Source organism: Zea mays, chromosome 5 (genome assembly GCF_902167145.1).
Source record: "Zea mays cultivar B73 chromosome 5, Zm-B73-REFERENCE-NAM-5.0, whole genome shotgun sequence".
Lineage (NCBI taxonomy): Eukaryota > Viridiplantae > Streptophyta > Magnoliopsida > Poales > Poaceae > Zea > Zea mays.
The window spans coordinates 196,773,272-196,801,173 of record NC_050100.1 but is presented as its reverse complement, the minus strand read 5'-3'; the positions used below and the strand labels follow the sequence as shown (position 1 = coordinate 196,801,173).

At 47.4% G+C, this 27,902-nt stretch overlaps 3 protein-coding genes across 3 annotated transcripts; 1 reads left to right on the top strand and 2 right to left on the bottom strand.

Moving 5' to 3' along the window:
* The first annotated feature begins 11,900 nt into the window (after nucleotides 1-11,900).
* LOC118471964 (uncharacterized) lies at nucleotides 11,901-12,709 on the top strand. The gene is made up of 2 exons (XM_035958903.1): nucleotides 11,901-12,189; nucleotides 12,588-12,709. The coding sequence occupies exons 1-2, from the start codon at nucleotides 11,901-11,903 to the stop codon at nucleotides 12,707-12,709; spliced, it is 411 nt and encodes a 136-aa protein (XP_035814796.1).
* A 3,236-nt stretch (nucleotides 12,710-15,945) lies between these two features.
* On the bottom strand, nucleotides 15,946-24,893 carry LOC100304161 (transcription factor TFIIIB component B'' homolog). The gene is made up of 11 exons (NM_001350089.1): nucleotides 22,867-24,893; nucleotides 19,699-21,790; nucleotides 19,504-19,609; nucleotides 18,881-19,047; nucleotides 18,359-18,785; nucleotides 18,176-18,276; nucleotides 18,065-18,102; nucleotides 17,154-17,331; nucleotides 16,909-17,053; nucleotides 16,692-16,810; nucleotides 15,946-16,620 (listed from the first exon to the last, which is right to left on the bottom strand). The coding sequence occupies exons 2-11, from the start codon at nucleotides 20,818-20,820 to the stop codon at nucleotides 16,438-16,440; spliced, it is 2,586 nt and encodes an 861-aa protein (NP_001337018.1). The 5' UTR covers nucleotides 20,821-21,790; nucleotides 22,867-24,893; the 3' UTR covers nucleotides 15,946-16,437.
* Nucleotides 21,425-26,358, bottom strand: LOC100191760 (vesicle-associated protein 1-3). The gene is made up of 6 exons (NM_001385239.2): nucleotides 26,006-26,358; nucleotides 25,836-25,906; nucleotides 25,645-25,726; nucleotides 25,446-25,561; nucleotides 22,867-22,938; nucleotides 21,425-21,790 (listed from the first exon to the last, which is right to left on the bottom strand). The coding sequence occupies exons 1-6, from the start codon at nucleotides 26,052-26,054 to the stop codon at nucleotides 21,680-21,682; spliced, it is 501 nt and encodes a 166-aa protein (NP_001372168.1). The 5' UTR covers nucleotides 26,055-26,358; the 3' UTR covers nucleotides 21,425-21,679.
* Nucleotides 26,359-27,902: the final 1,544 nt, after the last annotated feature.

The window sequence follows — 27,902 nt, the reverse complement described above, 5'->3', positions numbered from 1 at the left end:
TTGTTTATGTTGTCTTTTGTATTCCCTACATTTTAACCTTCGTCACTGTATAATGAATTTATGAAGGTACGCCCTTCCATAACCTTCGTCCAAAAACCATTATATCCTAAGGGAAATAATGCTTCGAAGGACGAAGGACTTTAACGATTAACATTTTCTATGTTGCCTTGTTCTTAACTCATAGCATTTGAGAACAAGTCCCCAACAATTATCATCTCTAAGATTGGGAATTGAAACATCACAAACATTTGAATCAACCTTAGCAATTATTTTAGCATTTTCATTTCTAAGGTTGGCAATAATATCATGGCAAGTGCTTAGATCACTAGATAGTTTTTCACATTTTTCTACTTCTAGAGCGTAAGCATTCTTAACCTTAACATGCTTCTTGTTTTCTTTAATTAGGAAGTCCTCTTGAGAATCCAAGAGTTCATCCTTCTCATGAATAGCACTAATTAATTCATTTAATTTTTCTTTTTGTTGCATGTTTAGGTTGGCAAAAAGGATGCGCAAATTATCCTCATCATCACAAGAGTTATCCTCATCACTAGAGGTTTCATATTTAGTGGAGGATTTTGATTTTACCTTCTTCCTTTTGCCATCTTTTGCCATGAGGCACTTGTGGCCAACGTTGGGGAAGAGGAGTCCCTTGGTGACGGCGATGTTGGCGACGTCCTCGTCGGAGGAGTCGGAGGAGCTCTCGTCGGAGTTCCACTCGCGGCACACATGGGCATTGCCGCCATTCTTCTTGTAGTACCTCTTCTTTTCTCTCCTCTTGCCCTTCTTGTCGTTATCCCTGTCACTGCACTTGATAAAGGACATTTTGCAATAAAGTGACCGGGCTTACCACACTTGTAGCACACTTTCTTGGAGCGGGATTTGTAGTCCTTCCCCCTCCTTTGTTTGAGGATTTGGCGGAAGCTCTTGATGATGAGTGACATCTCCTCGTTGTCGAGCTTGGAGGCGTCGATGGGGACTCTACTTGATGTGGACGCATCCTTCTTCTCCTCCGTCGCCTTGAATGCGACCGGTTGTGCTTCGGGCGTGGAGGAGCCATCTTGCTCGATGATTTTCTTTGAGCCTTTGATCATCAATTCAAAGCTCACAAATTTTCCTATTACTTCCTCGGGAGACATTAGGGTGTATCTAGGATCACCACGTATTAATTGTACTTGCGTAGGGTTAAGAAAAACGAGTGATCTAAGAATAACCTTGACCATTTCATGGTCATCCCATTTTTTGCTCCCGAGGTTGCGCACTTGATTGACCAAGGTCTTTAGCCGGTTGTACATGGCTTGAGGGTCCTCGCTTTGGTTGAGTCGGAATTGACCGAGCTCCCCCTCGATCGTCTCCCGCTTGGTGATTTTGGTCACCTCATCTCCTTCGTGTGCGGTCTTGAGCACGTCCCAAACCTCCTTGGCGCTCTTCAACCCTTGCACCTTATTATACTCCTCCGGACTTAGAGAGGTGAGGAGTATAGTAGTTGCTAGAGAGTTGAAGTGCTTGATTTGGGCCACCTCGTCCTCATCATAATCTTCATCACCCACGGATGGTACCTATACTCCAAATTCAACAATGTCCCATATACTTGTGTGGAGTGAGGTTAGGTGAAACTTCATCATTTCACTCCACCTACTATAATCTTCACTATTAAAAGCCGGTGGTTTGCCTAATGGGACGGAAAGTAATGGAGTATGTTTTGAAATGCGAGAATAGCGTAGGGGAATCTTACTAAACTTCTTGCGCTCATGGCGCTTAGAAGTGACGGACGGTGTGTCGGAGCCGGAGGTGGATGGCGATGAAGAGTCGGTCTCGTAGTAGACAACTTTCTTCATCTTCTTTTTCTTCTCGCCGCTCCGACGCGACTTGTCGTGTGAAGGGGATCCCTTCACCTTGTTACCGGACTCCCCGGATGGAGCCTTCCCATGGCTTGAGGCGGGCTTCTCGTCGGTCCCGATCTCCCTCTTGGCGGATGCTCCTGACATCACTTCGAGCGGTTAGGCTCTAATGAAGTACCGGGCTTTGATACCAATTGAAAGTCGCCTAGAGGGGGGTGAATAGGGCGAATCTGAAATTTATAAAATTAAGCACAACTACAAGCCAGGTTAGAGTTAGAAATATGAACGAGTCCGAGAGAGAGGGCAAAAACAAATCGCAAGCAAATAAAGAGTGAGACACAAGGATTTGTTTTACCGAGGTTTGGTTCTTGCAAACCTACTCCCCGTTGAGGTGGTCACAAAGACCGGGTCTCTTTCAACCCTTTCCCTCTCTCAAACGGTCACTTAGACCGAGTGAGCTTCTCTTCTCAATCAAACGGGACACAAAGTCCCCGCAAGGACCACCACACAATTGGTGTCTCTTGCCTCGGTTACAATTGAGTTTATCACAAGAAAGTATGAGAAAGAAAAGAAGCAATCCAAGCGCAAGAGCTCAAATGAACACAAATGTCGCTCTCTCTAGTCACTATTTGATTTGGAGTGATTCCGTACTTGGGAGAGGATTTGATCACTTTGGTTGTGTCTAGAATTGAATGCTATAGCTCTTGTAATGTGTTGAAGGTGGAAAACTTGGATGCAATGAATGGTGGGGTGGTTGGGGTATTTATAGCCTCAACCACCAAAAGTGGTCGTTGGGAGGCTGTATGTCGCATGGCGCACCGGACAGTCCGGTGCGCCAGCCACGCCAGCAGGCCGTTGGGTTCTGACCGTTGGAGCTCTGACTGGTGGGGCCTCTGGGCTGTCCGGTGATGTACCGGATAGGTCCTGTAGACTGTCTGGTGCGCCTTCTGCGTGTGCTCTGTCCTCTGCGCGCGCAAGCGCGCATTAAATGCGTTGCAGTCGACCATTGCGTGCGAAGTAGTCGTTGCTCCACTGGCACACCGGACACTGTCCGGTGCTTCACCGGATAGTCCGGTGAATTATAGCAGAGCGGCCTCCCATTTTCCCGAAGGTGAGGAGTTCAGCGTCGAGTTCCCTGGTGCACCGGACGTTGTCCGGTGGTGCACCGGACAGTCCGGTGCACCAGACCAGGGTGCCTTTGGGATGTCTTTAGCTCTCTTTATTTGAACCCATCTTTGGTCTTTTATTGGCTTGTTGTGAACCTTTGACACCTATAAACTTATAGACTAGAGCAAACTAGTTAGTCCAATTATTTGTGTTGGGCAATTCAACCACCAAAATCAATTTAGGAAAAGGTGTAAGCCTATTTCCCTTTCAGCAACCTACCAAAGGTGCATGAACCACGTGTTCGGAGAGCACATCGGCAGAACGGTCAAGGCTTACGTCGATGACATCGTTGTCAAGACAAGAAAAGCCTCCGACCTCCTCTCTGACCTCGAGATAACATTCAGGTATCTAAGAGCGAAGGGCGTAAAACTCAATCCCGAGAAGTGTGTCTTCGGAGTCCCCCGAGGCATGCTCCTAGGGTTCATTGTCTCCGAACGAGGCATCGAGGCCAACCCGGAGAAAATCGCGGCCATCACCAACATGGGACCAATCAAAGATTTAAAAGGAGTACAAAGGGTCATAGGATGCCTTGCGGCTCTGAGCCGCTTCATCTCGCGCCTCGGCGAGAAAGGATTGCCCTTGTACCGCCTCTTAAGGAAGGCCGAGCGCTTCACTTGGACCCCCGAGGCCGAAGAAGCCCTCGGAAACCTTAAAGCACTCCTTACTAATGCGCCCATCTTGGTGCCCCCCGCTGAGGGAGAAGCCCTCTTGATTTACGTAGCCGCAACCACTCAGGTTGTCAGCGCCGCGATCGTAGTCGAGAGACGAGTAGAGGGGCATGCACTGCTCATCCAGAGGTCGGTCTACTTCATCAGCGAGGTGCTATCGGAGACCAAGATCCACTACCCACAAATCCAGAAGCTACTGTACGCAGTGATTCTGACACGGCGAAAGTTGCGACACTACTTCGAGTCTCATCCGGTGACTGTGGTGTCATCCTTCCCCCTGGGAGAGATCATCCAGTGTCGAGAGGCCACGGGTAGGATAGCAAAATGGGCAGTGGAACTCATGGGCGAAACACTTTCATTCGCTCCTCGGAAGGCCATAAAATCTCAAGTCTTGGCAGACTTCCTGGCTGAATGGGTCGACACCCAATTGCCGATAGCTCCAATACAGCCCGAACTTTGGACCATGTACTTCGATGGGTCGCTTATGAAAACAGGAGCAGGTGCTGGCTTGCTCTTCATCTCACCCCTTGGGAAACATGTGCGCTACGTACTGCGCCTCCATTTTTCGGCGTCAAACAACGTGGCCGAGTACGAGGCCTTGGTTAATGGACTACGCATCACCGTCGAGCTAGGGGTTCGGCGCCTCGACGCTAGTGGCGACTTGCAGCTCATCATTGACCAGGTCATGAAGAACTCCCACAGCCACGATCGAAAAATGGAGGCCTATTGCGACGAAGTTCGGCGCTTGGAAGATAAGTTCTACGGGCAGGAACTCAACCATGTTGCTTGCGGTACAATGAGACCGTGGATGAGCTGGCAAAAATAGCCTCGGGGCGAACGACGGTTCCCCCGAACGTCTTCTCCAGGGACATATATCAACCATCTGTCAAAATCGACGACGCGCCCGAACCCGAGGAGACCTCGGCCTAGCCCGAGGTACCCTCGGCCGCCGAGGGTGAGGCCCTGCGCGTTGAGGGAGAGCAGAACGGGGTTGCGCCAAACCAAAACTGGTAGACCCCATACCTGGAATATCTCCTCCGAGGAGAGCTGTCCCTCGACAAGGCCAAAGCTCGGCGACTGGCTCGGCGCGCCAAGTCATTCGTTTTACTGGGTGATGAAAAAGAGTTGTACCACCGCAGCCCCTCAGGCATTCTCCAACGATGCATATCTGTCGCCCAAGGATAGGAGCTGTTACAAGAAATACACTCGGGGGCTTGCGGTCACCATGCAGCACCTCGAGCCCTCATGGGAAACGCTTTCCGACAAGGTTTCTAATGGCCAACCGCGGTGGCCGACGCCACTAGGATTGTACGCTCCTGCCAAGGGTGTCAATTCTACGCGAGACAGACGCACCTGCCCGCTCAAGCCCTGAAGACAATACCTATCACTTGGCCATTTGCCGTATGGGGTCTGGACCTCATCGGTCCCTTGTAGAAGGCACTCGGGGGCTTCACGCACCTGCTGGTCGGCATCGACAAATTCTCCAAGTGGATCGAGGTCCGACCCTTAACCAGCATCGGGTCCGAGCAGGCGGTGGCGTTCTTCACAAATATCATCCACCGCTTTGGGGTCCCAAACTCCATCATCACCGACAACGGCACGCAGTTCACTGGGAAAAAGTTCCTGGACTTCTGCGAAGACCACCACATCTATGTGGACTGGGCCGCCGTAGCTCACCCAATGACAAATGGGCAGGTGGAGCGCGCCAACGGTATGATTTTGCAGGGACTAAAACCGAGGATCTACAACGACCTCAACAAGTTTGGCAAGCGGTGGATAAAAGAACTACCCTCGGTGGTTTGGAGTCTGAGGACGACGTCGAGCCGGGCCACGGGTTTCTCGTCGTTCTTTCTAGTCTATGGGGCCGAGGCCGTCCTACCCACGGACTTAGAATACGGTTCCTCGAGGACAAAGGCATACGACGACCGAAACAACCAGACCAGTCGAGAGGATTCATTGGACCAGCTGGAAGAGGCTCGGGACGTGGCCTTACTACACTCGGCGCGGTAACAGCAGTCTCTGCGACGCTACCACGCCCGAAGGGTTCGACCCCGAGGCTTCCAAGTGGGAGACTTGGTACTTCGGCTGCGACAAGACGCCCGAGGGCGCCACAAGCTTACTCCTCCCTGGGAAGGGCCGTTCATCATCGCTAAGATTTTGAAGCCCGGGACATACAAGCTGGCCAACGATCAAGGTGAGGTCTACAGCAACGCTTGGAACATCGAACAGCTATGTCGCTTTTATCCTTAAAATGTTTCAAGTCGTTCATGTATCTCACTTTCTTTACATGCATAAATAAAGTCTAACCATCAAGTAAGGATCAGCCTTGCCTCGGCAAAGCCCGACCCTCCCTCGGGGGCTAGAAGGGAGGAACCCCCTCTGCGTCAAAATTTTCCTCGGAAAAGTTTACCAAAACGACTTTCGTGCTTTTCGACTATATCGATAACGGAATCCTAAAAATGACGAGAGGAACACGTAAACAGCAAGGCCGACCGAGCCGAGGGACTCCTACGCCTCCGGGATACGGATACCTCACTCATCACCTTCCGCGAAAAGTAAATCGCGCTCGAATAAGCGATTATGCTACCGACGAACAAGTCCTAACACACGAAACGAGAGGAAAGAAAACACAGCATTATAATCCGAAAATAAAAATGTTTAGGCCTCAGCGGCCACAAAAAACATACGCATACTTAAAACAAATTGTTCCTGTAGGCTCAGACATCGGCAGGGGGAGGAGCAACACCCTCGGCGTTGTTTCTACCCTCGGCAGAATCTAGCCCGGCCTCAGACGACGACACGGGCGGAAGGATTTCAACCTCAAAGGAGGAAGCCAGCGTCGCGCTTGGGCCCTCGACAGCCGCGTCAAGCCTCTGGACCTCGACTAAGGCGGCCTCCTCTTTGTCGGGTAAGCAGTACCCCTCGTTGATCCGCTCCAGATCCACGTCGTAGTGGGAAGCGAGAACGGCGAAGGCCCGCCTAACGCCGTGGTGCAGCGCCCCGCGGAGTCTGCTGCGCACATGGCCGCCCAAGGCTCACAGGTGACTCTGGGGGGAGCTACCCAAGGGGACATCGTCGAGGCCGAAGGCCCGGCAAAAGGTCGATATAGCCTCGGACATGGCCACGCGGTCGGCCTCCTTCTGCTCAGCCGCCTGGGCAAGCGCCTTGCAGTTCTTGACGGACTCGTTAAGAGCCGTCTCGAACCCTGCAGACAGCCGGACAATGTTCTTCAGACACAAGAGAAGAATGAAGACAAAAAACAAAGTCACGAAGCGGGCAAAACATACCTACGGCCCGGGCACGCTGCTGTGAGGTCATGGCTTGGGTAGACCGACCAGACCCGACGGCCACGGCCAGGCCCTCCGTAAGGGTACCGGCCCAAGCGGTCACCTGGGTCTAGAAGAGGAGGGAACTCCCTCTGCGTCAAAATTTTCCTCGAAAAAGTTTTCCGCCAAAACGACTTTCGTGCCTTTCGACTATATCGATAACGGAATCCTAAAAACGAGCGAGAGAGACCTTGAGCGGCAAGGCCGACCGAGCCGAGGGACTCCTACGCCTCCGGGATACGGATACCTTACTCATCACCTTCCGCGAAAGGTAGCTCACGCTCGGATAAGTGATTCTGCTACCAACGAACAAGTCCTAATGCTCGAAACAAGAGGAAAGAAGCACGGCTTTGTACTCGAATACCCAAATGTTCAGGCCTCAGCAGCCACAAAGAACAAACACACGTACTTGGGATAACTATGGTACCTAGACTTAGGCGTCAGCAGCGCCCTCGGCGGTTTTCCCGACCTGCGGCAGATGTCTTAGTACTTAAAGCTATTACATCTTGCTCTCAAGAAAGTACCATTACAAACGGGACTCCGGCTCCATTCCCGCAGGAATGAACAACCTCCACACCAGAAGGCATGCGGGATAACAAACTCCAGGCGGCTCGCCGGCGACCACTTCACCAGCAGCGACAACGACCTCCGCCACGGACGGCGAACGCCCTTCTCCCCCGAACACTGAGGGAAGGAGCGGGCCGCTGCCCATGCGAAGGCGGGACCCAACTCGGCGCGCCCTTCTCCCCAGCACGGATGATGAACATCCTTGAAGCTGAGGACAGGGGGGAGGCCACGGCCCAGCTCGCTCTTCCCCACCATGAGGCCTACGGTCATCATCCTGGGTGACCGCCGGTAGGGGACTGCAGCCGGGTTGTATGATGAAAATCCTTGAAGCCGAGCGATGACTGAAGAGCGCCAATCCCCACGAGGTCGCGCTCCTCCAACAGCAGCAAGAAGAAGGCAATACAGGTGCACCCCATCTGGGGGATCGGAAGGTGGAAGGGCGCGATGAATGAGAGGAGTGCGAAGGCATGGCTACTGCCCGGGGGATCGATCCCTTTTTAAAGGCAGATCTCCTCACTCGCATCCCCCAAGCATCACGGGCAAAGTCTCCACCGATGTGCTCCAGGGTTCTCACCCTACGACACGGGGGCTAGGGTCCCACATGTCATACGAGCTGACCCGAAATGCGAAGAAGGCAAACCGCCGCACACGAAGCATGTAACCGCCCCACGGTTATAAGCACTCCCTCATCCTCGCCGAAACCAACGGTCGAAAGGATGGACCGCCACGCAAGAAGCATGCAACCGCACCACGGTTGTGCACCATTTCGGCTTCATCGCATCCGACGGTCCAGCATGGAGGCCCGGGCCCACATGTCATGTAACCGGCGCGCCGGTTACTACGTGCAAGGAAACCGCACCGCCACTTGCGCCAATGCCGCGTCTTCTCAACTGCAGAATCAGTGCAGCGATTTGAGGCAGCCCTGCGCGTGACCCAACAGTGCCAATTAAGTGTGACGATCACAGGTCACTCAACCGCGGGGATAGGCACGACAGTTGATATAACCAAAGGTGGGCCGGTAGTAACTGCAGCAACAGACGTTCGGAAGCGGCGGTCCAATCACCTACAGGCTCGCATCCTCTCCTGAAGCGGCAGGGGAGCCCTCTCCCACAGCGTAAAGACGACGCACTCGTGTTCCGTTCCTCGAACGACTCGTGCACGCGCAACAGACACCCCGCAAATCGCCCGTCCCGTCGCATTAACCCCCTGGCAGGGCAAGCGACACCTCTGGCAGGCGAAGCGGGCGTCGTTTCACCTCTGTCATGATGACTGCGTCAAAAAAGGTGCGCCACATTATTTAAATTCATATCCTTTTTTCTTTTCCTCTCTCTCTCTCTCTTGCCACAGGGATCGGGAAAGGGGATATTTCGAAAAAGGATCCTTCTCAGCGAAGGAAACGGGCCCCGAGCCCTCCTACTGATCAGGGGTTCGAAGGTTGCGCCCTGCGGGGTTTGGCAACCACCCTAGAGCACTCGGGCTCTGAGCCCTTTACTGATCAGGGGTTCAAAGGCTGGCCCCTTGGAAGGGTTCGACAGCCGCCCCAGAGCATGCAGAGTCAGGGATGACCTTGGGTACGTCCGTTACATGGCCGAGGCTCGGGCTACGCTCCCGAGGTACCCTAGGACATTTCTGAGACCAGCGGGAACGATTTGTAATGGAATCCCACCGGAGGGAGGCACCGAGCCCTTGGACCCTATCAAATGGGTCCGGGTCCAGCAAATCACCTGCAGGTACTTTTGGAGCGTGCCTCTGGGCCACTAGCCGACCCTTATCGAACGGGGCTCGGGCGTCCACTCGGATCACCCGTTAGCAACTCACTGGAAACGCCGTGTTCGATGCCCTCCGAGGATAACATGGTGCTTCCCCCCCTTCCTCCTTGCGGAAAGGCGACGAAGGGGCGTACAATAAAAGTCGAGATGGCCCTTGATCGTTCTCTCGCTCCGTGCAGAGGCTCGGGGGCTGCTCTCGCACCAGGCTACGGTCAAACTGTTGACCACGTCAACAAACCAGCTTAAAAACTTGGAGCCTGACCGAGCACCCGGGCTACGGCCAGGCCGCATGAGGGAACAACAAGGCCGACCGAGGCATCACAAAAAGAATTAAGACCTCAGAGGAGTCAAACTACTCCTCCGAGGCCTCAGGGGCTACACCCGACGGGTGCGCTCGCGCGCACCCCTCGGAACGGAACATGACCGAGAAGGGCTGGTCCCCTTGCAAAAACTCCGGTAGAACCTCCAAGCGAGTACCTACACTCCCTTCGAGGCTCGGGGGCAACTGTCGGGGACCGTAATTAGGGGTACCCCCAATGCCCCTTAACCTGGCTGGAAAACATCTTCAGAACAAACCGCAAAGACTGATAAGCATGGTTCAAGTCAAGGCCTCGTCTACAAAGGGACGCGACCTTGCCTCGCCCGAGCCCGGCCTCGGGCGGGAACAGTAGTCCCGGACGGATTCACGCCTCGCCCGAGGGCCTCCTCAGGCAGTGGGTGCACCCTCGGCTCGCCCGAAGCCAAGCTCGGGAAAACTTTGTCGTGCAGCGACCTCGGCCAAATCGCCTTACCAACCGACCGTATCGCATGCGCATTTAATGCGGAGATCGCCTGACACCTTATCCTGACACGCGCGCCTCAGTCGGCAAGGTCGAAGTGACCGCAGTCACTTCGCCCCTTTACTGAACGTTCTGTCAGGAAAACAACACTATTCACCCCGTTCTGACTACTGTGCCAACCACCAGGGCAAAACTGAGTCACGACCTCTCCCGAGTTCAGCCTCGGGCGCAACAAGGAGCTCCGCCTCGCCCGACCTCAGGCCTCGGCCTCGGGAGAAGGTCTCAGCCTCAGCCGACCCCAGGCCTCGGCCTCGGGAGAAGTCTCCGCCTCGCCTGACCTCGGGCTCGGACTGACCGCGCCGCAGGGGATACATCATTACCCTACCCCTAGCTACCTGCCTCAGGCTACGAAGGAACAAGACCGGTGTCCCATCTAGATTACTCCGGTAATAGGTAATGATGGTTCCCCGCGTGCGCCCATGACGTCGGTTGCTCTCAACCCCATACGGAAGCAAGAAAACGTCAGCAGGATCCATGCCGCACCGCCAGCTATGCTTCTACAGGGCTCAAGCACTTCTCCGACGGCCACGTTAGCACACGTACAGGGCTCAAGGCACTTCTCCGCCAGCCACGTTAGCACATAGCTACACCCTCATTGTACAGCTGGGCCATCTCCTTGTATCTATAAAAGGGGATGTCCAGGGCCTTCCTAAGGCACAGACGGGGCGAGCGAAGAGAGGCAGGCAGAGTGGGAGAAACGCAGAGGAGGCTAACTCAGACATCTCACCTCAGGGCCAGACCCTCTCTCTCTCTCTCTCTCTCTCTCGACGCTTGTAACCCCTACTACGAGCACCCCGGTGCAAGATAATATAAGCCTCATCCCCCGCTTGTGTTCCATCTTGCATCAACCCATCTGGACAGGGACATATATATATATATATTAAATTTAGGACAGGTGTAGAGGAACTCTATGGACTTGATGAACGATAGGGGGTTGAAGCCCCTACCGCTCCACCACTAGATCCTGTCAATGAGTCTGAGGCTTCCTATAGCAGCCGTCCAAGCTAGCACGCACGCCAGTGAAGAGTCATATAAAAAAATCAGTATCAGCTCCTTAACCAATCTCTACAACTATTAAGAGTCATTTGTAGACTGCCCCCGCTCTCCCCTGCCTCCCGCGGATCTCGTCGCCCGCACGCACCCATCCGGGATTCCCCGCCCAACGCTCGCGCCCGCAACCACCCAGCCGCGATTCCAGGCTCTCCCCAATTCTAAGCGAGACGGGGCACAGGAAGAGGAGAGCCTAAAACCCTAACCCCCTGAATCGGATCCCGCCGCCGGAGCGTGGAACCCCGCCCCGGCCGTCATGGAGATGGGAGGGATGAGCGATGCGGAGCGGCTGTTCTTCTTCGAGATGGCCTGCAAGAACTCCGAGGTCGCGTACGAGCAGAACCCCAACGACGCCGCGGATGGAAGGTTGCCAGTCCACCAAATCGCGCGGATGGAAGGTCCACCTGCTCCTCGCCGCTCCCGCAAATCAGCCCCGCAGGTCCAGCTCGGCCCGCATCGCCGCCGCCGTCCTCGCGGCCGCATCGCCCCCACACCCCGCGCCACCAACGCCCGCGGATGGAAGGTTGCTCCACCAAATCGCGCGGATGGAAGGTCCACCACCTCCTCCTCCTCTCCCCAAATCGTGCATCCGCCGCGCCCTCAAATCCGCGACGGGCGCGGACGCCTCCCTCTCCTCTGCCCCACCTCGCGAGAGACGAGGTAGCGGGCTAGCGGGATGGCGTCGCCGGTTGTAGCGGATCTTCCTCGGCGTCCTCTCCTCCTCGGCCGCCACTCCCCACACTCGCTTCCCGTGGGCTGCGCGGGTGAAGGAGTGCGCGCGTGCGTACGTGCGGGTGGTTGGACTGGGATCTGCTGCTGGGTGGGGCGCGGGATGGCGTTGTTCGCTGTGTCCGGCGCAAGGCTCGGGGTCGTGCGGCCTGGCGGCTCAACGCGATCTGGCGGGGAGCGGAGGAGTGCGGTGGACTTGCCGTCGTTGCTCTTCAGGAGGAAGGACGCCTTCTCTCGTACGGCTCGCTCCCTCGCTCGCTCGCTTACCCCTCCCCCTCTATTCTTAGTCGGCTGGTCGCTGGCTCTTTTTCGCTTTTCTCCCTCTACGCTTGTGTGACGTTTGTGCTGGCCTGGATCCTGAGTGGTTCTGGTTCTCATACGTGCACGCATTTTTTTTTCTTATTCCTATGTCTGTATTTCGACCAGTGGAAGCCATCGAGCGCGGTTCCTAAACTCAGATCCTGCATTTTGTTGCGGCGATATGCGTTAGTGTTTCCGGTCGCTGCAGCGATACTTCCAATTTCTGTGCCGATGGGTTTCCTCGTTTTCTTCTTATTTTGTTTCCTCGTCGTCGCAGCCTGCAAATTGGTGGTTTCTTGGTTCTTATCAGTGGAGCTGGCTTTGGAATTTGCAGGCACCGTTCTGAGCTGCGCTGGTGCTCCTGGAAAGGTGCTGGTGCCTGGAGGTGGCAGTGATGACTTGCTTTCCTCCGCAGAGCCTGTCGTGGACACTCAACCTGAAGAACTACAGATTTGATTGTCCCCTTCTGTGCCTCCATGTGAATTTTCATATCTCGTGCTTTTCTTAGTTCATTTGATTGTCTTGTCTTTTAGAATGAATTGATGATAAACAATTCCCTTTGTTATAAAAAATCATGAGTGTTGTCCTGGTTCTTTGAGGACTTCACATTGCTTTAAATTAATTAAAGGCAAATGTCATGAGTGTTGTTACATTTGAAGGCAATGTTTTTTCAAGAACCACACAAACTAATTCGTAAAAGGCAAATTTATTTCTTTGAGGACTCCACACAAACTAATTGGCTTCAAATGTTTTTTTTCAGGAACCTTTCAGATGTCTTTTGGGAAGCGATTCGTAAAAAGCAATTTTTGTCCCTATATCAGGGCCTGAACACGAAGAACGTTCAGTCTTTTGTCTCCTCGTTTTTTTATTTTTATGGGTATAGCTATTTTAAAAGACTCTACTTGGAGAAGAGTTGAGCAAAGTCTATTGGAACAACAGCCAACTTGTTAGTTGCAGCTGCTGCTGGTGCTTGTACTGTTATCGTGACACAGGTAACTAATGATATAGGTTTGCTGAAAATTAATCTTGGCTGCCTGGTCTTATATGTGCTTCTTTCCTACCAGCCATTAGATACAGCAGCTTCTAGGATGCAGACAAGTGTATTTGGAAAGTCTAAAGGGCTGAGAGAAACTCTTGCAGAAGGTACTTGGATGGAAGCATTCGATGGCTTAGGCATTTCCATTATATTGACTTGCAATCCTTCTATTCAGGTATCAAACTTGGCAAGGTTCTTGTATAATGAATATTGTAGGACTATAAATTGATAATATGAGCTATGGTGTGTCAACTTTTTGTTTATAAACAATTAAATCAAATACTGAAGATTGTGTTAAAGAGATATTATACTCCGAACAGACTCTGAAGGTGTTCAGTTTTTATTGTCTGACATTTTTCACGTCAATAAGACAACAAGCAAATATAGGCAGGGGGAAAACTTGGGAGCATAGATTTGGACATGTATATGATATGCTTCTGCAATATTACCATAAAATATCAAATGTGTAATAGGAATATGACTATCCCGAAGCAGTAACGGGAACACTTGGATACCTGCTATAACTTGTTTTTTAAATTAATTAAAGGCAAATGGGACAACTTTAGACCTTAAAATTGCAGTTCTTTTTATCAAACCTTCAGCATGACAAAAAACCTAGGTAGTAACAAAAGAAGGGTTTGGCCAATTGTGTGGTGCCATGAACAGTATAAGTCTATGGTTTACCTAGCTATATGCTCATATAAGGATGATGCAGAATGCTCGGCTATTTTAGTTTTCATTCAGCATGGTATGACAACCCCAATAGTAAAATAATATATAAAACATATACATAGGGCGATACAAATGGTAGCTCAACTCATTGATTTTGCTAGCCTGTATGACAGTCTTCTAAATTTTGTAGTTGGCGTTTGTATTTAGTTTTTAGGTTTTATATGCTGCACTTTTAATTTTTTTAAAATCACGAAAATATTTCCCTGTCTACAAAGTTATTTTTTCTATTATGGTCTCCACCCCGGTCATAATTTTCTGTTAGTTATGTGAAGCCACACCAGAGACACTTTTTAGCTATACCAGATATTCACCATCAGAAAAAGTACCATAATGACTATCGTCCTGTAATAGCAATGATTCTTGTTATCTTTTTTTTGTAACATGATAAAGAACCTCCTTAACTTTGAGCAAAAGGTTTTGAACCTCCTCAACTTTGAGCAAACCTTTGTGTTGATCCTGCACTCAGTTGTTTGAAACATTTTTCCCTCTCACTATCAATCATGTGCTGATCTTACACCTAATGTATCATTTTTAGGTTTGATGCTTATTCCATTCCTTTATCATCTTACGAATAGGTACTCAAATTGAAAGATCAATTTGGTGGTACAATATTGAATCTATTGCGTCGGCTCGAGCTTCACTTGATCGAGAGGTGGTGGAGCAAGAAGGTGTTGGTAGCATACTGGGTGCAACCAAGGTTGGCCTTGCCGTGGAACAATTGTGAGAGGACATCATGGTGGCAGGAAGTCGAAGAAGGTGTTTTTTACAAGATCAAGATGAGGTAGTGGAGCAACGCACCAGAGATCAATTGAGGACAATCACAGATGATAATGTCGTGGAAGAGAGGCTACTAAATGCTAATCAAATCCTTTTGTATATTTTTGTTCCTACTTGCTAGGACCCCTTCTATTGTTGGAATGATCTTCTTGGTAGCTTTTCTTTCTCAGATCTGATTATACTATTGATTTACATAAGTGGCATATGCACACTATGTATGCCATCTGAATTTGCGCATTGTCAGCAAAGGAAACCTCTGTTTTATTCATTGGTCAAACTTAAGGAAGAAAAAAATATTGTCAAAGGAAACCTCTGCATTGTTTACATATGTGTCATATACAATGTCCTTTTGATCTTTTTTCTTGGTCTTGCTTAAAGCTTGTGAAATTTTATTGAATTTTATGCGCTGTTGCAACGCACGGGCATCGTCCTAGTAATAATTTAAGTGTCAGTATCTGTTTTACCGGTCATGTCCTCATAGAATGCATTAGTACATGTTGGTGTCGTCAATAGATATTGTTCCATAAGCCCTATTCCTACTTCACCTAGTGCTAAAAATAGAGAGGAGTGTTGTTCATAGCGCCATAAACTTTAAAGAGAGAAGGTATTGTCTACTGTCCAATCTTTTCTATAATAATTGAAGATTTTACTCATCTAAGTATCTAAGTGTGAGAAAAGCTTAGCATATGTTCATTCTCTTATATAGCATTGTTGAAATAATTACTTGCTTTGTTTAGATTTTTAGAATTATATGGTTGATTGTATAATTTAGGAGAAAAAGAGTTTGTCCTCATTAAATTGTCTCATGATGGTTATCCACTTGATGGTATCTACTTTGTAGCTTCAGTATCTTACCTTCACTCGTTCAGACATTACCTACGTGATTCATGAAATATATCTCTTCATACATGATTCTCATGAACCTTATCTGGCTCTCGTGAACCTCATCTAGATCTGATGAAACATTCTTCGCTATATTAAAGGTACTTTGATCTAGTGGCCTACTGTAATCATGCTAATTGGATATGTTGTCGGGTGACTCATCGCTCTTCGAGTATTGCAGTGTTTTTGGAGGCGCAAGATAGTCCAAGCGATAGTCCAGCCGAACAATTCTAACCGTACAACTGTGGCAAAATCTAAAAACTGGGGTAAAAAATCTGTATATCCCAGATGCAAACACACTCTTTTACAGCCACTCACATACACCACTTAAAGGTCCACAAAAACAGATCAAAATTTACAACTTAATCCAATAGTAATTTATTTTTCTTCTATTTAGCGCTTGTTCGTTTTTCTCTCAATCCATGTGGATTGGATGGGTTTAAGTTAAAATCCTTCATATTTTTTTCCAATCTCATCTAATCCACATGAACAGGAATAACCGAACAAGCCCTTATATGGACCACGAGGTGGTGGATGTTAGAGGCTATAAGGGTTCATTTGGTGACAAGGGATCACTGAGGGATTGGAGGCTCTCAATCTCCTCCAATCCCTTCATGATACCTAGTCACCAAATCAGCCCTAAAAGAGATTCTTTGTATCCCGGATGCAAAGAATTTTTTTTTCCTAAAAACTACCCCCTGTCATGCAGAGCTAGACCAACTCAGATATTCACGCTCGCATCCATGTTTAACATAAACTAGTACCAATCAAAAACATCCCCAAGATCATCATCACCACCATCATTTCCAAGATCACGCTCTTCTTCCACATCATCCATCTGTTCGCCATGCTCTTCTTCCACATCAGCCATCTGTACGTCATGCTCTTCGTTCAACCAATTTGAACTATTTTCCTCCTCGTTTAAATCATCCAGTACATTCTAGAAACGAAGAAAATATGTTATAAATCTAATCAGATAAAATTAACATAATGTATGTCTTCAAGAAATACCTCATTTCCAGGGCCTCTTTCACTTGATGCACCATCTTGTTTTTGTGTACTTTTAATATCTGGCAGCACAACATCTTCAATGTTGAGCTGCTTAATTACCTTTTTGAAATACAAATTATCTGCATACATAAGTGAAACTGGTAAATGACAAGCACTGACCTAAATGAGAGATCAGAAAAAAAATGCAGGTTGACCCACTAATTAAGCGACATCTCACCTCCTGAGCGATGAACTATAGCATCATGGACTAGCAATGGATTTTTTCTCTCCTCAGATTTAAATTTCTGCCGCACCTGATGGCGAGTCTTATCAGGGAATAATTGTTGTATCATTGCAAAATCGATACCAAATTGTCGAAGACCCTGGTCCAAAATTAATACAATAACATCTTAGCAGAAGAACAAAGATCATATGAAATTATATATAGCATTCCAAGCGCTTAATTTCTAAAGAAAAATAAACCTCATAAAACAAGTCGGTATCTGATTTTGACCATTTTCCCCGGGCTGGTTTGTTCATGTAGGAATGGTAGTTCAATTTTGTTGCATTTTGTACATGCTCCTCTGTTATATCGTTGTCAAAGAACCTAGCTTCCTCATCTCTGTAGCCCAAATCATCCATATCATCTAGTTGAAAGTTTCTGTGCATAAGATAACATATTAATGAAAGAATCGAATAAATGCAAATAAAAAAATGAAACCATAGTACCCATTGTTTAAACCTTTAAAATTTTAAATTTTGATCAAGGATGTCTTAGATATTTGAATCTTCAACTTAAATTCAGACAAACCAATCAGCCATTTAAAAAATCATGGCTTTTGGGCTGCATTTCCAGGTGTTAAAATAAAATGTCAGGGATGGAATACATAACACAAAGGGGCTTTTAAGCTGCAAAACCAATCAAAAGTTGATTTTGGAAGGGTCTTGGCTATTCAACAGGTGTATATGAAATGAAATGCCGAGAATGAAATAAATAGCACTAGCAGAGTATGATAGGCTTTGATGCAGTCCAAAAATCTGAAGGATGCCAAAAATGACTCTGGATCCAGCAAGAGCAACATCAATGTCATCTTGAAATAACTTATACTCTATATATCTAGATGCATAGCAAAAGCTATGAATCTAGAAAAGCCAGAATATCATAATTTAGAACGATGAGAGTATGGAATACCAAAATATACCCTTACAAAAAGATAGATATCTAAACACGCTATCAAAAATATTTTGCTAGATGACATATTTGGATGGAAAATTGGAAAGTAGGGAGTGGTACACTGGTCCAATATGTTCATTTATGCCCAACCAAAAGTCCCAAGTCTAATTTGGTTAGATAATAACATGCATAGAGAAATAGAAGAAAAAAAGAAGTATACCTTGTATTAGAGGATGGCCCGGATGGAATCCCTTTTGGCTGAAATCATCAAGAAAATCATTAGAATTAGCCAAAAAACAAATATAACAACAAAATTTGCCACAAAACTCACATCAACACGCTCTCTAGCTTCTTGTAACAACCTGAGATGTGATGCACAAAGCTTCATGGGTTTTATCTGCTCACGAGGTGTTTCCAGTAAAGCCTTAACCTCTAAAACAATAGATACCCAAGATACAAGAGTGAAAACTCACATTATCCAAAAGTGAAGATTGATTTTTTATGAGCCACTAACCTTTTGGTATCCTCTGACGTATTCTGTGGGTTAGCTTCTTCTCAGGCTTCTCTGTCGATTCATCCTTCAAGGTCCGTTTGCGGCCCCGTGAAGACACCTTGCTTTTATTTTTTTGAGCTTTCTGCTGCTGTGACTCTTCTACACCACCCCTTGACTTTTTCCTAGCCTTATGCTTATTACCAGTAGTGTAATGATCACCAGTATCGTTATCTTCTTCAGCTAATGAAGGTTCGACACAGTCTTCACCAAAATAATCATCAACAGTGTGATTAGGTGTCCCAACTTTTTGCACCTTTTTCCTGCAACGTCGTTTCATAGATGATGCTCTTTCTCCAACATCCGATTTTGGTTGCTGTTGAACAGCATGATCTAGTGGCTCCCGCTCATGGTCCTGCTCATTTGAATATTGGTCCTTGGTAATAGAATGCTGAAAGAAAGGGGAAAAGAAAGAGATTAAGGAGAAACCTTGTAGTAGCCATGTAAATATAGATCATTACATCTTCTAAGCAGAATTATACTGACCTTTTCAGCGATATGACGAGATGAGTTACTTAAATTTTCATCAGTCAATTTGTCACTACAGGAATCGCCGATGTTACCCATCTCAGAATTGGTATCTATAGGGCTAGCTATCCCAGAAACATCCGATAGAGCAAAAGATACAGATTTTGATTTTCCCTTTTCTCTTCCTACAGTATGTTGAGACTTAAAGTAAATACAACTGTAATAAATGGAAATTTCAGTGAGTAAAATAGGGTTTAGGGTTCGTTAAATATTTCGGTAGCAAGTGAAGGAAACTACAAACCGTTAGTTTAGACCTCAAAAAACTGTTTCAGCAAACACCACTTGTGTCTAAAAACAGCTCAGATACACAAATTGCAGCTTTAAAATAGCAGTAAATCATTGACCTGATCATCTGTGCACAAACACAAGCATGCATGACAGAGCTCAAAGCTCATACTCAAGTATTATTGTGACAATATCACACATCTAACAAAAGTAATTTCAATACCATTTAATCTAGTGAAATGTTTGTCCACAAAAAATAGCCCTCAAATAGTCAAATGTAAACAACAATGAGGTCATCCGCACTGCAATTGTTCAAAGTAAAGAACACACAGTACATCGAAAGAAAGAAGTTTCACCTGTAAAAGCTGTACCTGGGACTTCGCCAAACATTGATTGAGTACCATCAATAGGAGGATTAATTGGTTCATTGTGATTGTCTAAATCAACATCAGCATGCACAGCCTATAATATCAATAGCAGCTGATTAAGTAAGTTTTTTTGCTATTATATGAAATGCCACAAATTATTTAAGGAAACCAAGTAGATATAACCTGTGGTGACCAAGCCACTGGACCAGTGATGGTTTCTTGATCTTTAGGTTCTTTGTACATGTCATTGTTGCTGTCACAAACTCCAACTATTGGAGCAACAGCAACAACATTAATTTTAATCGCAGCAACCTGGGATGAAGCCTTCCCGAGATTTGGTTGCAAATCAGAACGAAACTTAGCTATTGTTTCCTCTTGGACTGACTCCTCAAGGAGATTGTTGAGGTTAGCTAAATTGCAACCTTTACTATTATCAGTTGCTAATAATCCTTCAGAATCTGGGATCTGCACACTTTCATGACTTTTAGGATCCTGTACCGGATCGCCATGGAGCCTTGTCTGAATATTATTGCCCTTTCCATTTTGTGTAACCACATCTACAGTGGAAGTTTCCACCTTTTGGTTAGTCTTCCGAGATTTGGCTATTTCCTTAAGGAGCTTCGTTTGCACCTTTGGTTGGAACTTTGTAACTCTTTCCTCTTCAATTTGCACATCACACATGTCCCCAAATTCAACTATATCATCAATAGCCTTGCTACATGAACTGTTAGGTGGGACGTTGATATCTGAAACCACCAAGTTTTCTTGGTGTGTAGCTAACTTAGAAGGATCATCATTGTGCTCACCATATTGAGAAGTCCTATCTGCAGCAGAAGCACCAGACAGAGAACCCTGGGGAACTGTCAATGCATCTTCCAATGGTGTATCGAGAATACTATGAGAACCAGCGATAATATCAACTGACTCAGTACTAGGGCACATCAAGGATGTCCTTTCTTGGCTGGTAAGCTCTTTAGAAGAATTGACTTGACTGAAGGTTCCTACTTTCCTATCTCCGGTTTCTTCAGTAGGATTAGGCGCTGCAGATCTGGATGATAGAGCTGTTTTTCGGGTTTTGGGCCGTTGCTTGGGACCAAACTTTGCAGTAACCTGAACTTCTTCTGAGGCATCAAAGATATTACCAAAGTTGACCTCATCATCAATCATCTGTGCAGCCGATGGTCTACAGCAAGCTATCTTGAACTTTGAGTGCCAATTAAAGGCTGAAATGAATATTGCAGGTTTAGGAAGCAGCAATGGGGGCAAACATAGAATCAGACCAGCAAAAAAGGAAATAAAAATCATTAAACATGTAGAGTTAAGATGGGGTATTCAACCAGAACGTACTGGAACTTAATATAAATTTGAACTAAATACATGACTACCAAATGAATGCCCCAATGCAAAGAGCCTTTAATGGAACCAATAATTTACAAGGATCGAAAGCGATAGATGAAGAAAAATATGATACAACATCACATGTGAGTAACGACAGTTCAAGATGGAGGACAACTCGCAGTGAGATAACTAACTAAACCGTGGCAAAGGTACTCAACGACAACAATGGATACATGGCTACAGCAGAACAGACAAATAAAATCAAGGATAGTTGGGGCAATGCCCGATTGGTTTACGAGGACCCCTCAAAGAAAGTCATATATTAGCATCATCTGTAACATATCTAAGCCCAACTCTCAAAGTATACCTCAGTCAGCAAATACTCAATGTTTTTTTAAATGCTAGGCGATGAGGCTCAGCCTAGCACCTAGGTGTTTATACTTTCTGCATACAGCTACAGTAATAGCAATGTTATTAGGTAGAGGAAATTTGGCGTGTTAACTTAAATAACGTGATAATTTGTCTTTCTCCATGAGTTTCAAGGCCATAATTTGTCTTTCTCCAACACTGATTTGTCTCACTTTTATAGCTTTATTATATAGTAAACATCATATATTTGGATGATAGAGTATAAACATGAACGGTTACTCACACATATTTCAAAACTGAAGATATATTCCTATGGACACTTGAAACCCAAGAAAGCCCTATATATCTGTTATGTACTGACTACTTCGCTATTAATGTATATATCTGTACACTGTACTAAAAGAGCCGTGCCGCTGCCGGTGCCGCAAATGATGTGCAGCCATTAGCTGCTAACTTGCTAAGCTCTGCTTCCGAACATCAGGTATCCAAGAAGTGAGGATAACAAGAAGACAAGCAGCACAAACGCAGAGAAGCCCCGAGGAGACGCCTTTGTTTTCCGGAGGAGATCCTGAAAAAGAGCGGCTTCTACCGTTAGTGATCAGAAACCAAAGCTGGAAACAAGGAAGGGCCTATTTTCTAACTTAGAAAAAATCTGACTGTAGAGAATCTAAGTATCGTGAAAATTACGTGTGTAGAAAGATAAAAGAGTCTATAGGGTTTATGATGCAGAAAAGAAATGTTTCACTTGACCAATTCTGTGTTCACGTTGATTTTTGTACAATTCTGACTAAAATGATTTTTATATAAGTTGGTAGAAAAGCTAGGTGTTTGATAGTCCCCAAATATTCAAAGTACCTTGTTGAACTCGTTGATTTTCTTAATGTAGCAATAATTTAACCGGCTTCTATGCATTATCAGGATGATAAAAACATATTCCTCATTTGTTTCCTAAATGTTTAAATATTTCATTTTCTAAAAGAATTAAAACCGTAAAGCACCAAAATTATTATGTAACTTATAAAACTATCACATAAGAGTATAAAGGGAAAAGGCCTAAATTACTCTCCTAAAGTTTAATTACTCTCATGAAGTTTGTCCCATATCTAGATAACTCCTAAACTAATCTCGGTTTGATTTACTCCCCAAACTATTTTAACTTGGTCCACTTTTTGTTTTTTCTCTATGTGAGGTGATAGCAAACATCATAGTTTATATGTTAAAAATAGATTATATTTTTTCCATTATTTTGACAGTTAAGAATATCAAATAAATAATAAGTTAACAGTGGAGACACAAAATTGTATGAAAGATGATGATAGAAAATTCATAATGTATTTTTAACATAGATTGTGGTGTCCGCTTTCACCTCAGAATTTGAAATTAAAACTCAAATATGTGGAGAAAAAAAATCTTGTTAAGAGATAAATTGGACATAGTGAAATAGTTGGGCGAGTAAATCAAACCAAATGTCAGAGGGTTATCCAGAGATAGGCCAAACATGTGTAATTTGAAGTTTTCCAAAAAAAAAATGATTTCTTAAGAAAAATAATGTAAATATGGAATAAATAAAGCTACTATTCTCCTAAAATACTCTTATTTCTAAAAAATAGAGAGATAAACACATCAGAAGAAAAAAAATCCTACCAGCTCTTTCTGAATCTTCTTGTTTTCCTCTGCATATCTTCTTTCCAGTTCCAACTTGGATGTAGAATCATCCTGAAGAGTCACAAAACAATCAGTGGCATGTCAAGGATAACATTCAGGGCAGACATAGACAAATATTTGAAATTCTAACGTCTTAGGCTAATGGTGCCGACAATCATGGTAGAAATAATGTAAGGAATCAAATCTGTCAATTGTCAAATGTCATTCTGATACAATAACTTGTAAAGAGAAAGGTGTTCACATTACAGTTATCCAGGAGCATGTTTCTTCTAATGATAGGTTTTTTCTGTCCTCTTTTTTGTGTGTGTTTTCTGGTTGAGCGAGGAGGGGTGCAGGTATTATGATAAAATTTCATGAAAACTAAACTATTCAGTGTAATCAATAGCATCAAAAAAGAAGAAAGAACTACCGCGATTTTTTTTAACGTGATGGTAGGAGCTCTGCCTCTCAATTAAGAAGAATGGAATTGACCCAGTTTTTTGGAAAATCGGGCCTAAAACCTACACAGAACGCACAGTAGAAAAACCGGCGAACGACCTAACAAACAACTTAGACAATGACAGTCCCCACACACAAACACATCTAGAGTCATCGTTGCCAAACTCAAACACAAGAGACGAGCAGCTCCGACTTCCCAAGACGAGCCGCACACTGCCAAAGCAACTCGACGACGCTTACATTCAGACACCGACGCAAGGAATAAGACCGCGGCGCGCCATCGTTGCCAAGCCTCAACACACCCACACGAGGCAGCTCCGATTCTTCACCACGAGCAAAGATCCACAACGTCGAACTCCGGGAGCGAGCAGACGCCTAAAGCGACAAAGGCCCGGACACCATCGAGCCAAGCGGAGTGACGAAGAGCCTCCACAACACGGACACCATTGAGCCAAGCGGAGCGACGAAGAGCCTCCACAACACGAACGAACACACAAACTGCAGGTCTTCTGGGCCGCACCTTCAAGAAGGAGAAACGACGTCGAAAAGTCGTCGCCGCCCGCCTGGTACAAACCAAGCAAAGTTTCCTCTGAAGACCTAGCAGAGCAGTGTAGATCGCCAGCACCAAGAAGAAAGCTGAAAGGTCAGCCACGCCGATGTCACCCCGCCAAGCCATCGCGTGTTGTCACCTTCTGCCGTCCACCGACGCACCAACCCACCAGCCCCAACCCTCAGAGCCCCAACGCCGGTCGAGCACCAGCGAGAGACCTAAGAAGGCCAAGGCGAGGGTTCCCGCATGGGGCGAGAGGTCCAAAGACGGCACCCTCGATAGGGTAGGGGTGGCGCCCGCGGGCGTCACCGCTGTCCGCCTGCAAGCGAGCATGGCTTTCGTCGCAGGACCTCCCACCACACGCCGCAACGCACGGAGCCAGCCGGCCCTGCCCACACCACAGGCCGAAACGAGAGGCGGAGAGATAAATCTAGCCGGAGAGGCTCAAGATCCGGCCCCCAGCCCCACGACCATGACCCACCACCTGCAGAAGGCACCGCTGGCAGCCGCAGATCCACCAACGCCCCCGATCCAAGCACCACGCTACAAGCACAAGCGAGCCACGCCGCCGCCGCAGCGGGCCGGCCGCGTGCGTGGGCGCCAACGTCGCCGGCCAGCCACGGCCATGGCCACGCGAGCGCGGGCACTACCGCCACGGGCTAGCCGCACGAGCCACCATGGTTGCGGCCACAAGGCCACCTGCCCATGCCAGCAGGGAGGAGCGGCGGACGGCGACCAGCCCCTAGATCCGGCCAGTCAGCCCGCCGATCCGGCCTTCCCAGCGGCGGATCAGGTCGCCGGCCACCTCCAGGAAGAGGGAGGAGTGGAGTGGGTGGAAGAAGGGAGGGAAATGAGTGAGAGAGCAGTCCCGCCGCCGCCCTCCTCGCTGCTCGTCGAACTTCCGGCGAGCTGCTCCGGCGACGGCGGGGGTGAAGACCGGCGGCGGTGGGTGCGGTCGATGGGGAGCCGCCCGTGTCGCCCAGAGGAGGATGACGTCAGAGCAGGAAAGAAATTAGGCTACTACTGCGAATTTTTAGAGCACAGTATTTCCATGAACACCGAAGTTAAATCCGTCCTTTTAAGATAATATGCTATGCAGCAGGTGATCAGCACAAGATCCATATTTATGAATCTGAGGGAACACAAAGACAAATGATATTTAGGTGGAACTAGGGACACCTCATCATCTGATGTTTGTGATCTACATGTATTCCCTTGTCCTGTTGCCTGAAAAACAATTGAAGGCACCAATCATATTACACTAGGAACGAACATGGCATCATTTGCTCACATGCAGTAAGATTATTTAGTACGTACAGAGTTGGACGTGGATACTTCATGGTCCACATCTGAATCAAGAGATCCATCCTCTTCCTCTGTTTCCTCAGGCACTGGTGAGGGAGGATTGGCAGGGACATAGACCACCCTCAGCTTGAACTCCTCAACTAACTTACCTGGTGCTTTACTGAACTACAAGCCACAAACGTTAACGTTACACAATACTACTGTAAAAGTAAGCAATGCACAGTGCCATTTAGACTCCAGAAACCCGAGTTCTACCAGAATTTACCATGTCAGGGACAATGTCCTTCTGCGTCGTCCCCTCCTCCACAGCAATGCTCTGAACAAGAAACTTGTCCTTGCAGTGGTAGTCCGGGGGCATCTCCTTGGGCGCTTGCATCGTTACTACACCAATCTCATCAGAATATATAGCAATGAGAACGATTGATCAGACCATACGACAAAGAAACACGAAGCAGACGACGCACTTGTGATGCCACAGGATCCCCTGGGCGGCACGACACCGGAGGCAGAGCGCACCGAGTACTTCCTAGGGTTCGTCGTCTTGACCTGCAGATTCGGAGAGATACACGGGGAGACAAAAACCAGTCACTTTAGCCTGACTCCGATGCGCAAGGTTGCACCTTTCACTAGAACGAGATTCGTTCAAATTTGCCACCTTGAAAGCCACCCACCGGTCGGTCTTGTTGACGAGCTCAAGACACGCTGAGTTCTGCTTCCTGAGCTCGACTGCTCACGGCATCAAACACACAGACGGCAGCGAGGACCCGATCAGTCCGATATGCTGAAGAACGGTAGCTAGGATATCCATATAATATAAGCACTTACATGGCATCTTCAGGTCGGAAGGGTAGACTCGAAGCAGCGTGTTGCTCATGGCGGCGATCAAGGAACAAGGATCAGGAGGGGGGGAATTGAGCGCCCCGCTTTCTCCTATCCAAGAACCCGAAAACTGATGGAATATCCAAGGCGGGGCCACGGCGACGGTTGCTGCTCCCGGAAGCAAAAAAAAAAAAAAAAAGAAAAGAAAAAAAAAGAAAAAGAGTATCGGGGCACGAGAGAGACAAAGTGTGACGGCTTGACGAGTATGGTTGGCAGCGCGGAGGCGGAGCTGAGGCCTGAGGGGGGCTCGGCCTTTTGGTAGGGGGAGAAGAACTGAATCGGAGGATCAGATGGGCTCGGGCTCGAGAGGAGGGTGGAGTTTTGGTTGGCATAAAAAGGATGAAGGTTTGGGAGGCCGAGGAATGATTGGTTACGGCGGTGGCCGTCCGTGCCAATCAGGGTCTCCCTCCCTCCCACTGCAATCGTTTCGCCATTTCGCGCGTTGGTTGGCTGGAGTGGTTGGATTCGGGCGACCCCAGCGCGCAGCGCCCGTTGCCCGTTCGGATCGGCTGGGGATCGCGCCGCCCACCCACGCTGGCTTGGAAAGGGACGGACGTGTACCTTGCGGCCGTGACGTAAACTGCAAAAAGGTCTCTCTCTCTCTCTTTGTGAGCCTGGGGCCTGGGCTCCGCGAGCGCCGCAGTGAATTTTGACAGAACTTCGATGTCCACCTCATTTGAGAATCGGTCGTTTACCGGAAAGTCTACAGTTTCCGCAGATTGCCCCATTGGCCATCGCTGTCGGTACGATCGTTAGAATGGTGGTTCAGACGCAAGAATCTTGCTCCCCTTCTCAACTGCGTCCCACGATCTAACATGATCGAAGATATTACCAGATGCACTGTTGTTGGTTGGTGCTGCATTATTGGAGTTGGAGGTCAGGTCTCGCAAACAATGATTCTAGGTTTCGGGAGCGCGAGGCTGTCTAAAACTGTTTCGAGATTCGCATGGGTCAACAACACCTTCCTCGTTTCTCCTTCTCATTCCGTGGCTTTCACGAATCTTGATATATATGTGGTAAGGGCCGTAAGGCTACCTCCAGCAAGCTCCTGTAAAGCCTTCTGTCCGATATATCTAGCGGACGGCAGCGTCCCGTACCGCTCCAGCAGCAAGTGATAAACCAAACGCTAAAATATACCGAACGTTGTTTAGCTGCTATATTTGACGGATCCTTTATCGCTCGAAGCTGCAAGACAACAAGTCGGAGTGGTACGAGGCTGTAGGCTCTGAATAAATGGGACCCACGTGGAGGGGACGCTGAAATAGTGATTTTAATTGATTATTTAATATAGAGGATGAGATATAGAGGATATTGTTGGAGAAAGTGAAGATATAGAGAATAGAATATTTTAGAATGATCTATAAAAAAATAGAGAATATTTTTTTAAAAGATGAAATTTAAAGGAAGTTGTCGGAGACAGCCTATCAGCCGGAAGATAAGTACACGGTCGCCTACCTTAAGGAAAAAACTCGGCTGTGCGTAGGAGTCTTTTCCTTTACTCCAAGCTCTCTTGCTAGACATGGCGTTATATTCGCATGTCCTACTCTGATAGTGATATCCCATTTCAAGTATATGTAAAAAAATTGATTTAACCATGACTGGTCATGGATAGCACCAGACCTTGCATCGTTCATTGCACAGGTGAAGCAACATCTAGTACCTTGAACAGGGGCGCCAGTGGATTAGTATCGCGCGCAGCGCCAGTCTTGTCCTGAGCGTCTATATCGGCCTATTTGCTTCGGCTTTTTTCTGACCAGCTTTTCTGAAAATCTGGTTGGGTTAAGAATCTGGCTGTGAAAAAAATCTGAGTATCATTACGATTACGTATGGAGGAAGATAAAGT

Excerpts from the sequence above, each read along its gene's own strand:
- LOC118471964 (XM_035958903.1), top strand. The coding sequence starts at position 11,901 with ATGGCGTCGCCGGTTGTAGCGGATCTTCCTCGGCGTCCTCTCCTCCTC. Across the intron at positions 12,190-12,587 it reads GAGGAAGGACGCCTTCTCTC|GCACCGTTCTGAGCTGCGCT; the intron begins GTACGGCTCGCT and ends TGGAATTTGCAG.
- LOC100304161 (NM_001350089.1), bottom strand. The coding sequence starts at position 20,820 with ATGATTTTTATTTCCTTTTTTGCTGGTCTGATTCTATGTTTGCCCCCA. Across the intron at positions 19,610-19,698 it reads CAGTGGCTTGGTCACCACAG|GCTGTGCATGCTGATGTTGA; the intron begins GTTATATCTACT and ends TTGATATTATAG. Across the intron at positions 18,277-18,358 it reads ACGTCAGAGGATACCAAAAG|AGGTTAAGGCTTTACTGGAA; the intron begins GTTAGTGGCTCA and ends CTATTGTTTTAG.
- LOC100191760 (NM_001385239.2), bottom strand. The coding sequence starts at position 26,054 with ATGAGCAACACGCTGCTTCGAGTCTACCCTTCCGACCTGAAGATGCCA. Across the intron at positions 25,562-25,644 it reads GGGATCCTGTGGCATCACAA|TAACGATGCAAGCGCCCAAG; the intron begins GTGCGTCGTCTG and ends AGATTGGTGTAG. Across the intron at positions 21,791-22,866 it reads AGAAGATTCAGAAAGAGCTG|GATCTCCTCCGGAAAACAAA; the intron begins GTAGGATTTTTT and ends GCTCTTTTTCAG.